Here is a 16,319-nt window from a genome sequence, read left to right as displayed (position 1 = left end):
TTCTGCTTCTCACCTCTCTCTACCTCTGAAGTTGAACACATTATTAACAACCTTAAGCCTTCTAATTGTCAGGGAGACTCTTGCCCTGCTATCATCATCAAGGAGGCCTCACATAACTTGGCACCATTTATCACCACACTCATAAACTCCTCCTTCAGTTCGGGGATTGTCCCTGACAACCTCAAGGATGCCTGGGTTATTCCTCTTCTGAAAAAACCGAACTCGGACGCTAACACACCCACCAATTACAGATTAATCACCACAGTGCCATTTCTTTTTAAAATTCTTGATTGAGCGGCATACTTGCAGATCCAAGATTATCTCGAAACCAACAACCTCTTGGGTCCAAGGCAATCTGGTTTCCACCCTTGCTGTGGCACAGAAACTGCTCTCTTAGACCTCAAAACTCAAATTGAAGACCTAAAAGACAAGGGAAAACTGGCCCTCCTACTCTTATTAGACCTCTCCGCAGCATTTGATTTAGTTACTCATCAAATCCTATGCCACCACCTCAAAACTGCTGCCAACTTCTCGGATAAAGCTACAGCCTGGATCACTTCCTTCCTGGAAAATAGATCCATTAGGGTTTTTTCCCCGTCCGCCACTGTTGAACCCTCCCCTGTCACATGTGGAGTCCCCCAAGGATCATGTGTGTCCCTGACACTCTACAATGTCTTCACAAAACCTCTGTTTGACATCTTGGACCTTATGGGTGTCACATACACCAATTATGCCGACGACACCCAGATACTTATCCCCATTACAGGTGATCACAAAACTGACTCTCTATCAATCAACGCCATTCATCAAGTCATCCAGCCCTGGATGGTGCAGCACGAACTGTGCTTAAATGATGAGAAGACTGAGCTCCTCATCCTTGGTTCAACCCAAAAACTCAGTAAGCTCGACTCATCGTTCAAATCTTTCACCATTGATGGCAACTCCATCAAAGTGGCCAAGGACACCAAGATATTAGGTATCTACCTTGATTCCACCCTCTCCTTATCTAGACAAACCAACGCAGTCTCATCAGCCGCATCTTATACATGCAAGCTTATAACAGCATGCCGTCCTTTTCTGTCACCAGCCAACTGCACGACACTAGCTAGGACTCTCCAAAATTGATTATTGCAATGCCCTTTACCTGGGTACCAACCAATGCAATATCAGAAAACTTCAAATTATCCAAAAAAATGCAATTAAAGTGGCCCTTAACATCCCCAGGACCTCACACGTCTCTGAATACAGACAGAGCCTCCGATGGCTCTCAGTTACCCAAAGAGTCTCTCTTAAAGCTCTTGCACTCACACACAAAAGTATCGCCAACCAAGCTCCCAGCTACCTAACCAATAGGTTCACATCTCACACGGCTGCAAGACCTCTCAGAAGTGCCCAATCTAACTGCCTTGTCATCCCGCGCTTCATTCTCCAAAAATCAGGAGGTCGCAGCTTCCCTGTCCTCGCAGCTAAGTTGTGGAATGCATTACCTAACCCACTCAGAGCTGAACCCTCTTTCCCTGCCTTCAAGCACAAAGCCAAAGCTTGGCTGTCCACCCACGACTCTGCATGACCTTGACGGTAACCTTACCTATTGCATCATAGGCCTTTGTATCATATCCTGCCTTGTATTTTTGCTCAGCCTTGTGTAACCTGCATACCATCGATTATGTAACGTGTATATTTTGTATATTTAATGTAAATACTTCTAAAATTCATGCAGGATTTGGGACCAAAGGGAACTCTTTCTGTATGATGTCATTAAGGGGGCGTAGGTCCTGGATCATCCTCCACGCCCGCCCTTTGCTTTCTTGATGGGGTAGATGCAAGTATTACATGGGTAGTTTGAGGGCACTATTATTCCCTGCACTAGCAGTGCATCTATTGTTTCTTTTATCCCTGCTTCTGCTTCTCGGGACAGGGGGTATTGTTTTACTCGGGGCAGCAACGCCCCTGGTTTTAGTTTTATTTTTATTGGTGTTAACTCGCGCAGCAGACCCACATCATGTGGGCCTTTGGTCCACAGTTTTTGGGGCACCAGTTGCATGTCATCATTGAAAGACGGAAGGTGGCGTGCCTACCACTGCCATTAGCTGTACTGGTACTTGTCTTGTTTGTATCATGATATCGCAGGGGATCGCAATCTCCATCACTATCTCCCCATCACTGTCTGAATCAGTAAAAAGATCCTCATTGGACAAATCTCGCAGTGCAATATTAGCATTAATGCATAATACTGTATGCCACTCGCACCCATGTATGTCCATTCCTATGACCGCTATTCTTTGCGCGGACACTTGTATTGCATGCAAATCTAAGGACATCACTGTTCCTGGCATTATTTCTGGGTGTGCTATGGGGCAGAAAAAAAACTCTGCGGCCACTCTCCACTCTTGGCGCTTTAACTCAGGGACCATTCGTGCTAGTGTTTTTAGCCCCTGGATGAACATGTCTGGGTCAACTGGTATGCCGCGGACCTCCGGTGCTGTGGCTCACTTGTGTACTACCAACATTATTCACAATGGGCAGATCCCCGGTGTTGAGCAAACTACCCCTCTTTCAGTGAACGATATAGTCATATTGAGCCTGCTCCCTAGCAAGTTAATCGGTGCTCGTACTGTCTTCCCACCTACTGTTACATCCAAATCTTCTGTGTAAGGAACTTCGACCACCGCCCCAGAGAACCCCTGTGTTTCCAATTTACAATTAGATAACGGAAACCTGCCTTCTCGTAGGCATGATTTTTTGGCTCCTGAGTCTACCATAAAAATTAATTGTTTATTCCCTATCTCCGCCCCCACCAATGGTTCCTCAGCTGCATCGAGTGTCGTCTATAGTACTGGACACGCAAGTGCTCTCTGTGGGCTGTCCTATGCTGGATGCCTTGTCGTTCCCCCATTGTCAAAAACATTCCCCGATACCACTGCCACTACACCAAAGGGTGTAGGTGCACTATTTGCCATTGTGACGAAAGGGTTACCTTGTACATGGGTCATGTGTTCGCGGTATTGTGGGTGCTGTTGAACATTACGCAGCGGTGCTCTGCGCTCATCTGTGTATCTCTGATCCTGCTGTTCTTCTCTCCCTCCACCTCCCGTTGGCAGCCCATGTGGGCTTCCTGGGTGGGGATGGCCATACTACTGTTCATTTTGATAATTGTTCATGGGTCTGCTTCTACACTCCCTTGAAAAATGTCCCCACCTCCCACAATTCCAACAATTTCCTTGTCCTCCCCTTGGACCTGGACCTCCGTACACGCCATACCCTGGACCACCCCCTCTTTGCCCTTTGTACCCACCTCATCCTCCGTGGGCTCTCCTCACTTGCCACTATGGCCCCTATATTGTTCCTCACCATTCCACTGCTCCTATCCATTTCCTGCCCAATTTGCTGCCATTCTTGCTTGTTTTACTGTTGACCCTTCCTCCTCCTCTCTGTCTCTGTCTGTGGGGAGCGCGGCTACAGCTGCTCCAACCTTCGCTAGTTTCGTCTTAATTAATTTTGCCTCGTCTGCCACTCTTCTCTGTGCTATCTCTTTCTCCATTTCTTTGATCCTTTTGCAGTGGTGTACTATGATGTTTTGTATCTCGGCCCAACCCTTGGCTTCAATCCCAGCTATTTTATCGAGTGCTTTCTGAACTTCCTTCGGGAGCCCTCTTTTTATTATAAAGTAGAATAGGGAGGTTGGCTGATCCCAGGCCGTGCCCGTCTCCGCTCTCCACATCTCCTGCACCCGTAAAATGAAGGCCATTGCATCTACCTTATCATTCATTGTACATTGCATTACTGACTAACGGCCTCATCACGACTTTGGCAGTAACCCTTAAATCCGGTGGTCGCGCTATTCCCGCCGGATTTAAGGGTCCGCCAAATGAGGACTTCGGCGGACTTTGCCCCAGCTCTTGGCTGTGGGGAAATCCGCTGAAAATTTGCGTCATTACCACCGGCGTGAAATCCGCCGGCGGTAAGAGCGCGAATTTTCCCCATTGAGCCCAATGGGGAATGGGGCATTCCCGAATGGGCTCAATGGGGAATTACATTACCGCCGAACTCGTGATCCGGCGCTATTAGCGCCGGGGAGTTCGGCGGTAGGGCTAATACCGCCGGCGTTACCGCCAAAGTCGTGATCAGGCCCTAAGTCAGGTGTATCGGGGAATGTGTCTCTTAATGCGTCCCAAATTCTTGCTCTTACTGTGTTAAAGGAAGCACCATCATGGTGGTCACAATCTAATGTTATTCCTGGGAAGCCTGCTTTTGCCCAAACCTAATCAGCTTGATCACCCACTGCGGACACCAGCAGGCCTTTAACGTCACCTACTGCGAAAGGAACCCCTGCAGTGTTCTTCTTGAATGCATATATCCATTTACTTGCACCTCCTAAAGTGGGGGGAATAGTTTTAATAAATGTGCTTTATCCATCTGTTCCCATGGTATATAATTTGGTCTCCCTCCTCCCCTCTGTATCAGTGGTAGCTGCCACCTTCCTTTTGTCCCTTTCCCCGTACTCACCTTTGTCCCTCTTTTTCCTAGTACGGCCATCCTCCCCACTCTGCTTCTTAGTCTTCCATTCCATTCTTCTTCCATTGCCCGCCCCAGAGGTGTTTCCTCTCACCTCACCTGTGCTCCTCCTGCTGCAATCCCTATTTTCCTTCCTTCTAACTCCTCTTCCTCTATGTCACACCACAGTTCTTCCGCTCCTCCCGATGCCATGTCCTCTCCCATTGTTTCTCCCTCAGGCGTGTGTTGCTCTAGCTCTATTATCCTTGTTGGTTCATCGTTTATTCGAAATAGTATCTCCCCCTTCTTCCACCCTTCTTCTATGGATCTGTTGGGTGTCCGTGATCTGTGTCTGATCGACCCTGGAAGTACCTGATCCATTGATCTACATCCTCTCTCTACCTGTGGTGTTCCCCAGGGGTCTAACCTCTCGCCCTGGCTTTTCAACCAATACCTGGCAACTCTCGGTCACTGCATTGCCATTTTCTGCTCAAATTTCCAGTGCTACGCTGACAACACTCAACTCATTTTCAGGCTGCCCTCTACCACCTCCTCTCCCTCTCTCATCTCTGATTGCCTAACTGCCATTCAAGATTGGTGTGCCGCCAATGATCTTTGTCTGGATGCCAGCAAGACGGAGATCCTCCTCATCGGCACACCTTCACCATCCTTTCCCCTCACTCTCTGGCCGGCCTCCCTTGGCCCTCCTCCTACCCCCACCTGCGAGGCTAAGAACCTCGGGGTCATCTTTGACTCCACCCTTTCCTTCTCCGCCCATATCTCTGAGGTCTCTAAAAAGTCAAATTTCCGACTGCACCTCCTCAGAGGTACTCTGCCTTTCCTCTCCTTCCCCCAGAAGCTCATGGTATCTCAAGCTCTGGTTCTCTCTAGCTTGGACTATTGTAACAGCCTCTATCTAAATCTACCTGCCTCTTCTCTCCGCCCTCTGCAACTAATCCAGAACAGGACTGCGAGACTTGTCCTTGGCCTCAAGCCCTGGGATCGTATCTCTCCAGCTCCCAGTGGATGCAAGGATTAAATTCAAAACCCTCTGCATTGTCCACAAGGCTTTCTGGGGCCTGGGTCCAAAATACCTTCAGCTATCCCTCCGCAAATACCTCCCCTCTCGAGCTCTTTGCTCCTCTACCTCCAACTCACTCAGGGTCAGTCGTTTTTCTAAGAAACGATCTGGGGGTAGATGTTACGCTCACCTGACTCCCACGGAGGCGCTGGCCTGGTTCGCGCTGCTGTGACCTCTTCTAAGGTGATGCGCAGGGTTCGGAAGACGGACTGGACCGGGCCCCCAAATCTGGCTTGTCTGGCTCGCAGAAGTATCCTTCTGTAGGCGAAAAGAGGGGATTAACTGTCTGCGGGGTAATGCAATCGGCCTCCCACTTTCCCCTCTGACCCTTCTCGACACCCTTCTGTGATTCCCCGTAGCGTCTCACCTTAGGGTCTGGAAGGACGAGCTCTCCATCCTGCTTCTGATGCAGGGGAGCGTTGGTATCCAGTTACTTCACTGGATTTTCGGATTGGTGAGAACCAAACTTGCTTGGCTTCCAGGTAAGTTTTTTTATAAGAGGTTCCCCTTGTGTCCATGCATTAATGTACTAATGCTATTGTCTTTTTCCCGATAGGGGCCGGGGTACGGAAAGCCGGGGAACAGGCATCGACCCGAGATGAGAGGTGAAATCCTTGTAGAAATCAGGTAAGTCTTTAATGGATGTTTTTTGGTAATGTCTTTTCATTCGCTCATTAACGCTGATGTCTTTTTTTTCCCCTTAGGGGCCGGGGTCCGGAAATGCCAGGATGCGGCGCGGACCCGGAATGAAGAGGGAATGAATCAACAGGTAAGTCTTAACATGGAGATTTAGCTTTCCTTATTCCCTTCTCTCTCTCACTTTTTGTTCTGGTCTTTTTCTCCCTAGGCGCTGGGGCGTGACTGCGAATCCGGATGATCGCTGCTGAACATGCAGGCACCCTGTAAAGGTGAGTGGAATGCGGCGCTGCAGCGATCGACGCGATGAGCTTTTAAATAAAAGTTTTCCTTTTCAGGATTGTCGGCGAGATGTCTCCGGGATGCGGATTTAGCAGGTAAGGACTTTTCCTTCTTCTGTTCTCTTCTTCTCTTCCTTTGCAGGTGATCTAGGATGCTGGCAGGCGTGGCAGAAGTCAGGATGCAGGAGCAGACACGGTGAGCGTCCAGCTGCTAGATGCAGAACAACGCGAATCACGTGTGGCCGTTCGGGTGGGGTTTAAATAGCTCTTCCAGGTATGTATCCTTCCTCCAATCAGGTATGTATCCTTCCCCGACCACGCCCGGATGGTAAATTAGTCCCACAGGTAAAGTAGTTCCTTTCAGGCCTCAAGGAGGCCGGGATCCTGCAGCATGGTCTGCATCAGGTAAGTGCACCCAAGCACTCCCATAATGAGCCTGGCGCCTATGGCGCCAGGACTGATGTCTTTTATGAGCCTGGCGCCATAGGCGCCAGGACACTGTCCAAAGGGCCCCTATATGGGGTTGCTGGGTCCTTCCTTGGGGACTGGATGTCCGCTTTCGGGGACGCAGGGCTTGAACCGGCTCCCCGGGAGCGGGCATCATGACAGTAGATCTCTGTCTTCGGCTGGGGCCTCCCTCTGGAACAGCCTCCCTGCCACTCTAAAACTTGAGGAGAACCATCTCTGGTTCCGGAAGCACCTCAAGACCTTCCTCTTTTCTTCTGCCTTCGCTCCCCCTCCCCCCTGCTGATCTGTTCTCTGTTGGCACCGTGCACCTGGCCACCCTCTGTCTTTTGGGCCCAGGTACCTGCTCTTCTGCCACCCTCCCGCACTGCCTCCGGGCCACCACTTGCACTGGGGTCTGTATCTGTACCCATACAGCCCCCCCATTTTCTTTCTGCACTTATCAGACCTATCCTGTCTGCTGTCTTAAACCTAGCAATTGCTAATTGCTGGCTGCATTACCACTGTTTGTTGCCTTTATTATTTATTTATTGTTCTTTATCTGTTTCTCCTCTGCTTCACACTTTCCACCTCTCCCCCCTCCCATGCACTTTTCCCCTCCCCCCTCTTCCATGCACTTGCGCGTTCTCAATGTCACTGGGCCTAGTAAGATCGCTGTTTTGTTCTCCCCAGTTCCCCTCCCTTGCCTTGTCGCGCTCTGAAACACTTGTGTACGAGCGCGATAGAAATAAAATATCTATCAATCAATCAATATCTCTTAGTCTGGACAGTTCACTCCGGGCTAAAGATAACCTTAAGTCTAAATCTTCTGTGAACTTTTCAATATCTATTGCCGGGGTACGCACCTGTCCACTCGCTCTTGGGCACTCATATGGCGCGGGTGCAGTTGGTTGTGGCGTGGTGGGGGAGGTGGGTTTTGACACATACACCGGATCACCGTATCCCTCTGCTGGCACTGGTTTGTTTAAGAGGGGGTATATTCGTACAACCTCTACTGGCCCTTCCTTTTCTTCGCCCTCCTTTCCCTTATTCTCCATTGCCAGGGGAGATGTGACCTGTTCCCTTATTAGTTCTTTCCTTTTATTGGAGGCACCTCTTCAAATAACCTCCATAGGTCTAATATCTCCCTTCTATTCTGAAACTGCTTGCCTTCATACTTTACAAAGAGGCACGTGGCCACCATATCCAATACGTTTTTATCAAATGACCCTCCCTGGGGCCAGACCTGTGGTAGCCCTTCCCCTTTTAATTCTGTGATCCACTGGTCGTGGTGCTTAGTTATATGTTTCGCATAACCCGGTAAGCTCTGACCAATATGGGCCAGTGGTGTTTCCGCACCCATGTTAAGTTCTAGTTCCCCCCCCTTGTACCGCTTGCTGGTGTGTGTGTTATGTAGTTACAATGCTAACTATACCAGTATTTTGTCGTTGATGTACCACTTCCATACACCTTATACACAGTCTTAAAAAGTGTCACACTTAAAATGACCACTTATTCATAGGACAACAGTACAGTTATTTTAGCCATTATCAAAATGCAGTGATCACAAAAGACATAACAAATTCAGTACATAACATTGACCCATAGACAGTTCACATAGAACACGTAACACATGCCCTCCCTGTCTTCTCTCAATAAGGACCTCCCTTACCCCAGCACTTTACACCCCTTATCCCTTAGGTTGTCTGAATATTTTCCCGTAGATCAGAAAATAAAAAGAATAAAGCGTTTCTAAATTGTACTCTGAGTCTTCCCCTTATGCAAGTCTCCCACTGATATCTTCTATTTTCCACTTATTCCCAGTAGTAGTTGTTAGGCGGAAACCTGTGCAGTTCCCTCTGGGACCACTGCAAAAGATTTAGGACTACAGGTGTTTGGCAGTAAACCCACTTGGTAGCAGTCTGTACCACACATATTCACTTGGTAGCTGTGGCTGAGCAGTCAGACTTCCCTCAAGAAGAGTTAGGCAGTATGTGGAGTATACAAAATAGGGCAATCTACACAGTAAGACAAGCAAACACGCAACAAGGCTTCGGTGTAAAGATATATAGTTATTTATTTATAAGAACACATCTATAGAAAAACACTCTGGCACAAATACGGCAAACGATTTCAATCACAATTACTATACGAAGGAAATATCAATCCCCCTAACAATAGTTCGACAAGTCTAGGTTCAACGGCATCACTTATTTGCAGACAGAGGTGTATGCTTTAACCTAGATGGCACTCTAGTATTTGTTAGGACTGGAGAGAAAAGGCGGGTTAAGAAATCAACTCGATACCAATATTTTTAAGAACAAATGTAAGGCAAGAAGACAGGAACCACTGTGCATTCCAAAGTTAAGAGGCCAGGCCCACTCGGAGAGAGGCAAGGCGGTATGTCCCAAAAAGTATATTAGTGGAAATGCGCTTCGAGTCTTTATCGCAAATTGTTATGGAAAGATTGGACCAGTTCAGAACAACAAGTTAAAGAAAGCTTGGAGGCGACCCAATGGAAAGGCGAGGATTAAGACACCTCACTCTATCCGGCAGAAAGGGAAGCCAGGCTTGAGCCAGAGTGCTCCGTCACAAGGCACCACCTTTTGGTCGCAGTACAGGGGTAGTGGCTCTGCACGGGCAATTCGACCACTGCGTCCTGGGCGAAGAAAAAGCAAAGGTGACTGGTTGTTCCCACCGGCAGGGAGAATCTCCTCTGTCGTCGGGAAGTGGTGAGTCGGTTCCGCAGGGCTCCACCGGAGGTGTCGTCGTTGCAGGTCGGCTCAGCCTTACCCTCGTCGGATTCTTAGGTCCTGTGGCGACTTCTGAAGATCCAGTCCCAAAAGCCCTGCTTTTATGCAGCACACCCCCATTCTCTCAGCCTAGCTGTCAATCAAACATGCTAAGTGGTGAGCTGGCCGGCTCACCACTTGGGCCAATCACACAAGAGTGCGACTCGAGTTACCAAGATAACTCAGTCCAGGGTGCCTAAACCCCCTCCCACACCCCCTGTGGTACCCAGACAGAGTGGCACCACTTTTGGAGGCTTCTGTGGAGAAGCCCGCCAAAAAGTGGAACAAAGGGCTCGACTTGGGTTGGAGTCACAGAAGAGAACACAAACGCCATTTTAGAATCGAGTTCTGGAAAAAAATACCAACCGGTGAATTAATATTAAATACATAAACCGGCGGTATGTTCGAGGTTATAAGAATTCAATAATTAAAGTTGGTAGCCTCGAACAATGGGAAAATCCCATAGAGATATATTTGCGGTCGAATATAAAAAGTAGTATCCACTGCCACCAGCCAAAACTCGATCAGGGGGGACGGAGACGTGCCCCCTCGAACAACAGACCCCGTGGCAATCGAATTGCCCCGACCAGTACGTCCACAATATGATGGTTTGTACTGGTTTCTGTTCATAACTTGGGACTAGCAAAGCCAATGGTGACTTTACATGCCCTGGGTGACAGTAGTCAGTCCCAGGGTATGGTGTCTATGTTGGGGGGTCGCTACGACACCCCTGGGTTACGGCACGGAGGGTGCTGTGTAACCCACATCTAAAAACCACATGAGACCCTATGGAGTAAAAGACCCCATAGCCCATAAAACACATGGAAAGTTAAAGGGACACCTCAAATCATGTCTAAGAGTGGGAGCAAAAGAATCTCACTCTTAGCAGGAGAGAAAAAAATAAACCCCAAAAATCCAGCAAAGCTGCTGGGGGACTCACTAGGTTTGGGAAATTTAGCCTTACAGAGAATTCTCCCTAACAGCTTCTCTCACTTTTGTACCTGTTGTTATATTGTAAAGCGCTTTGGCTTAAAGCGCTATATAAATTCAATAAACATAAACATAAATACAGGGCAATTGGAAAGCTAGGCGTGCCTCATGCATGATGTGTCAAATGCTCTGGGGTCTAGTAAGACCACCAGCCAAGTGCCCCCTCCATCAGTTGCTAGGAGGTGGTCAGTCACCACCTGGAAGGCTGCAGTATTTCTATCATGTTGAGCACAATTGTATTTTTGTAATTATTGTAAAGTGCAGTTTCTTTAGTTTCTGATTCACATCAAAGTTACCAACGTGATGGTTTTGTCTTTTAAACACAGACGTTTGTTTGAGAGAAGATGACGAGCGTGCGCAACTGTTCATTGATGATCGTGGTAAAGAAGTCCGTGGGCGGAGCCCAGACCCAGTCTCAGGTGGGTTCCACGTGTTGCTTCTAGGGTATTGCTGTGCCACGGCTGGGTAGAGCACAAGAGAGACGCCTCATTTGCACATTATAGTTGCTCATGTGTTGATTCTTTGCTTGTATTGGTTAGGGAATTGACATGTGGCTTGTCCTGGTTAGTCGGTGTTAGGCAAGATTTGGAGTAGTACCCTTTGGGTGCACTACAACAACCTCAACCTCCTGGCAATGGGAACCCAACCTTTGGTATAATCTGTACTACACAGATTGGTAGCGTGATTGAGAAGCCAGGCTTATCTCAAGAGGGGTCAATGTGAGCTGTAGGGGAGTTACAGAGATTCACAGTGACAAGTATCCAAATAAACTCTTACACGCAAGGTTTCTTGATTAAACAATTATTAATTTATTTAACAGTCAGTTTGAATAAGCCTTCTTCAGAAGGGGCAATATAATAGTAACACACAAATACACTCCAAAATACACACTCTTAGTTTCTCTAAATCCGCAAGTACCCATTTGGGATGGCACACGCACTTCCTACACCCTCATGTGACTTAAATAGTTAGGACACTGTGGACATTAATATATCACTGTTGCATTTAGAGCAATACTTAGGAGGATATCTAGTCAATTCATCTAAACCCATTCCATCTAATGCCACACCATCGAATTATATTCAACGAAAAGCACTACCATCGAATTACCTTTTCATTGACTATAATTCGATGATATAACTGGGGTTAGGGTTAGATTAAGGGTTAAGTTAGGGTTAGGGTTGGGGCTAGGGTTGGATTAACAGTTACATCAGGGTTAGGGTTGGGGCTAGGGTTAGATTAATGGTTACATTAGGGTTAGGGTTGGGGGTGGGTGGGGTGGTTGGAGGGGTTAAACCCCCACCCCTCATTATAACAACAAAATTAACCCGTTACAAGGAGCTGGCCAGTGCCGAAATTTCAGCACTGGACAGCTCCATTTAACGTTTTAACATAACAAAAAAAAATGCATTGAAATGCTATCTTTTACATGTAAAAGTGCATTTCCATTGATACCAGTTCATTTATATTTTAGATGGACTGTTTTCGATGCAAAGGCACTTTTACATGTAAAAGATAGCCTGTCGGTGCTGTGGTAAAGGAGTCATTCAGGGGGCCAGGCTAGGCCAAGGTCAATTGGGCAAAAGTTGAGGTGAGCTGAAGAACTTCTTGCAGGTGAGTAAAAGCCTTGCACAATGTTTTAGAAGTCTTTGTAGAAGAAAACTAGAATCAATGTAAAGCCACAAGCTGGGAGGCTTGTGAGAAGTAAAAGATGCAAGCTACTCTACAGGGGCAACCTAGACCAGTCTCCACTGAGAACAAGTATGGTTACAAGACAAGAGGTAAGTTCTCTTAGACTGTACAGTACCTTTGGTTAGAATGAATGGTTCCAGCTGGCTTCTGTTCCTGTGTGGCTCTGCAGATCCTGTTGTTCCTTTGCCTCAGTCGTGGGGACAAAAGGGAAGACTTTGAGTACTCCTGCAACACAACGGGACGGTCGGCGACAGAAAAGGACAAACGTCTATTCAGCAGCACTTAGCGGTTTCAGCTCCTCGCGTTGCAGCAAATAGCACCACTGCGGACTCTTGGATACCACTTTGGACTTTCCTCGCTTCTGGGGTCCAGCTCTCTGTTGAGGTGGCTCAGGCTTTGTCAGTCCTGCTTGCTAGGAGTCCGGAGGATCTTCCAGCATCTCGGGGTCCGACTTAAAAGTGATGCACTCCAATCGGGAGTTCCTCTTCCTGGCACTTCGGTTCCTGCAGCAGCAAGGAAGTACAGCCAGCTCCGAGAGGATGTCCAGACGAGTTCAATTGGGAGTTGATTGGTCCCACCAACTCCACGGGAGAAGTTGTCCTTGCAGGGCTTCTCTAGTCGCAGTGAATTTGGAGCTTCAGCGCAGCAGCAGGGCTTCACCGGGCAAACCAACGGTGCAGGAGTTGCAACAGGCGTCTCTTCCAAGTTCTTCTTCTGATTCCTTCGTCCAGTGGTCGACTCTACCTTCCAAGCCAAAAAGCCTCGCCTTTTATGCAGGTTTCTCCCATTCATTCCAGCCTAGCTGTCAATCACACAGCAGGGTGGCTGTCCTTGCCGGACAGCCAGCCGGCCAATCACCTTTGGGTGCATTCCTGTAACCAAGGGGATTAAGCACAGGGAGTTTGGGGCACCTCCCTCACTTCCTGCCACTGCCAGATATACTGGAGCCAGAGGCAGGCTTCACTCGTCAATCCCGCCAAAGACAAAACGAACAAAGGGACCAAACCTGGTTTGTTGTGCAGAGTAAATCTCAAGAAGGACCTTTCCAACCAGAAATGGTGAAAAAAGAAGACCGGGGCCATTTTGATAAAATGGGCACCCATGGGTGCTTTACCAAGGCTGCAATTGCAGCCTGCGGTAAAAACACACAATGGTAGTAAAAAGTAAACCACTGCCGCTAGCCATTAATTGTAGAAAGGGTAACATAAAATTGTTACATGAGAAACTAGACAAATGGGATACTAAGTAACCCCTCCAGCAGCCTATTGTAAGATAGTGTGTGTGCTGGGTCTAGAAAGTTCCAATGTAAGCAACGTCAATTTCACTTCACTGCTCTTGGAAACAGTAGTTTATCCCAGAGAAGGTATTTAACCCATTGGGAAATCTGAAAGACTTCCCCGTGCCACTGCACTGAAGGTGCTGTGTGACAAAATGTAAAAAGATGATGCCTGTGGAGTTTGTCAGACTCCATCACCGAAGGAAACAGAGTTTAAATCACAAAGAAATACATGAGAGAGTGGAAAAAAGGGTCTCACTCTCCAAGTTCAAAATTAAAAGTCCTAAAATCCAGAAAAGTGCTGGGGGTCTCTAAGATAGAGAGGAATTTGCACATTTCTGATAATTCTCCCTAACAATCAGTGAGTTGATACATTCTATGTCATGGTCTGTTCATGAGTTGCCCTATTGTCGGTCATGGTTATTTAGTTGCTTGAGATTGGGCTGGTCATGCTTAGTTAGTTGCTTGAGATTGGGCTGGTCATGCTTAGTTAGTTGCTTGACACATGGCAGTTATTGAATTGAAACATTCTGCTCCACAACACCAAATAATCTCCGTATCACCTAGGTGTGGTATCAGAACTGCCCTGAGATAGGGTCACTTAACGTCTTGGATTTGCCAACACTACTCCCTTTTTTTTATACAAATGAAACACAGGTTGAGTTTCAGAGATGTGGTCAGGTAAGCATATGCACATTGCTGAAGTGTTGCACATTTTCACACCTTTATCAATACAGCTCCTGCCCTCGTCTCTTCTCCTCAACACCTAGGTCATCACATCGCCCCTCACGCCACCTGACTCGCTAGACACCATATATCTGTTCTGTTGTTACCTCTGAAAAGCGACCGTTATTCATCTGTACTGTTGTATATCTCTGTAAAGCTCTCCGTTATGTATATATATCGTTGCATACCTCTGTAAAGGGCTCTGTTGCTTCTCAAAGCTAGGTACATGCTCAATAAATAACATAATGATAATTTGTCACACATCGAATACAATTATAACCCAATTTGTGTTTTTCTACATGACACAATAAGTGTGAAGGCATTTTCTTTGTAGGACTCTGGTAATCTGTATTCCGTTCCTGAGTCTTTCCCTCAGCTGCCATTACTATTGCTAAACTATACTATAGTCCCCAGTTCATGCTGCTCCTACATTGTATGAGTGAGGTTTTTCTTTTTTTTTAGTGCATCTTTGCCGCACTGTGAGTGGCTGCACCTCTGCGCCCAGCTTACTTGTTCCTTTTCCCTTTCTCTAAACCTCCTACATCATGCTCTGGAAGTGACTGGATTTCAGATCCCTGGACACAATTCTCTTTAGTTCGTTTTAGGCTTCTGTGCATTGTATGCTTTACTTTTTTAAACGTGTGTCAGGAGACCTGCGTTGGATGCACAGAAGACCAGAATCGGATGGAGTTGCTCACAGTTCTTTATTTCTGTACAAGTCAACCAAACTGGATGAAAATGAAACCAAAACCCAAGTTTCTCACTCTGGGTTTAATAACATCCCCCAGTAATTTTGCAGGTTTCCTCTGGGTTCTTTCTTCTGACCTCATTCCTCAGTGGTAAACACTATCATTCAGTTGCACTGTCTGGTGGACCCGGTAGCTGCAGTGTCTCTGCCCTCATGAGGAGTGCCCACAGGTCATCTCTGTTGTCTGTCATTTTTCATCACGTCTGTGTCTCTTGACCACTGCTGTGACTACTCTTTCTCTGTCCTTCCTGCTAGGGTCTCATTCCTCCTCTAAGCTCCTTAGCCTGCCTTTGGCCAACCTGCCTACCTTGTACCTTCCTGTACCTGCTAGCTAAGCCCTCCTTCCTTCAGATGTTACCGACTCCTCCTCTGTTCTGACATGATCCTCGTCACCTCTACCTCGCAGAGCCTTTCTTCCACCCCCAGGGGAGTGTCCAAGACCCCCTCGGTAGGGGCTATGGTAGGAGTGGGGGTAGAGAATAGCATATACCTGTCACTGTGCATCATTAAAGAGAGTAAACAACAACCGCCTGCAGTGGGCGGCAACTCTGTCATCCGCACAAGAGTGTTTTGCTAATGTCACATATATTTTATTGATGGTTCACTGCTCAATCGTTCCAGTAACCCTTTGTATATTAGAGACATGCACCATGTATAACATATCAATACACAATACTCTTAAATATATGCCCCACACATAATGCCCATGTTCAAATGCTTTTGACAAGATTCTCAGTAATGTACACTCAATGAATGCTCTTACACTCTCATGTATAGTGTAAATGTTTTAATTATGATAACTAAGTAATAAAGAAACATTGCTACTATTAATGTTAATACATATAACGCATTTAATATCCAGAAGGTTATTAATGAATATGCAGCTATCATTGTCACTGTCTCTATGTCTACTCAAGACCAATCAACCCTCTTAGAAGCATAATTGCCACTTCAAAAGTAGCTGTCTACCTCATCAGATCGTGCTAGGCAACCTCATAGAATGACCTGTCCTCTCAATGCCTCTTTCCCAATGTGATATTAAAGGTGGGTAAAACAGGTTCTCATACTCACTACTATACTTAGAAGGTATGGAGATGAGAACTGGAGGCCGCAATCCTGAAGGCCTGTGGTCTGTACAATCCGAGAAAAAATACAGAAA

At 47.1% G+C, this 16,319-nt stretch overlaps 1 protein-coding gene across 1 annotated transcript in view; it reads left to right on the top strand.

Moving 5' to 3' along the window:
- LOC138489511 (zinc finger protein 182-like) overlaps positions 1-16,319 on the top strand; it is a 376,372-nt gene that overhangs the window by 193,639 nt on the left and 166,414 nt on the right. The window contains exon 6 of the mRNA XM_069617253.1: positions 11,045-11,137. Coding sequence (XP_069473354.1) covers positions 11,045-11,137 — 93 coding nt within the window. The remainder of the gene's footprint in view (positions 1-11,044; positions 11,138-16,319) is intronic.

This window comes from Ambystoma mexicanum, chromosome 9 (assembly GCF_040938575.1).
Source record: "Ambystoma mexicanum isolate Mex_15411 chromosome 9, UKY_AmexF1_1, whole genome shotgun sequence".
NCBI classification, from domain to species: domain Eukaryota; kingdom Metazoa; phylum Chordata; class Amphibia; order Caudata; family Ambystomatidae; genus Ambystoma; species Ambystoma mexicanum.
This window is presented reverse-complemented; position numbering and strand designations above follow the sequence as displayed.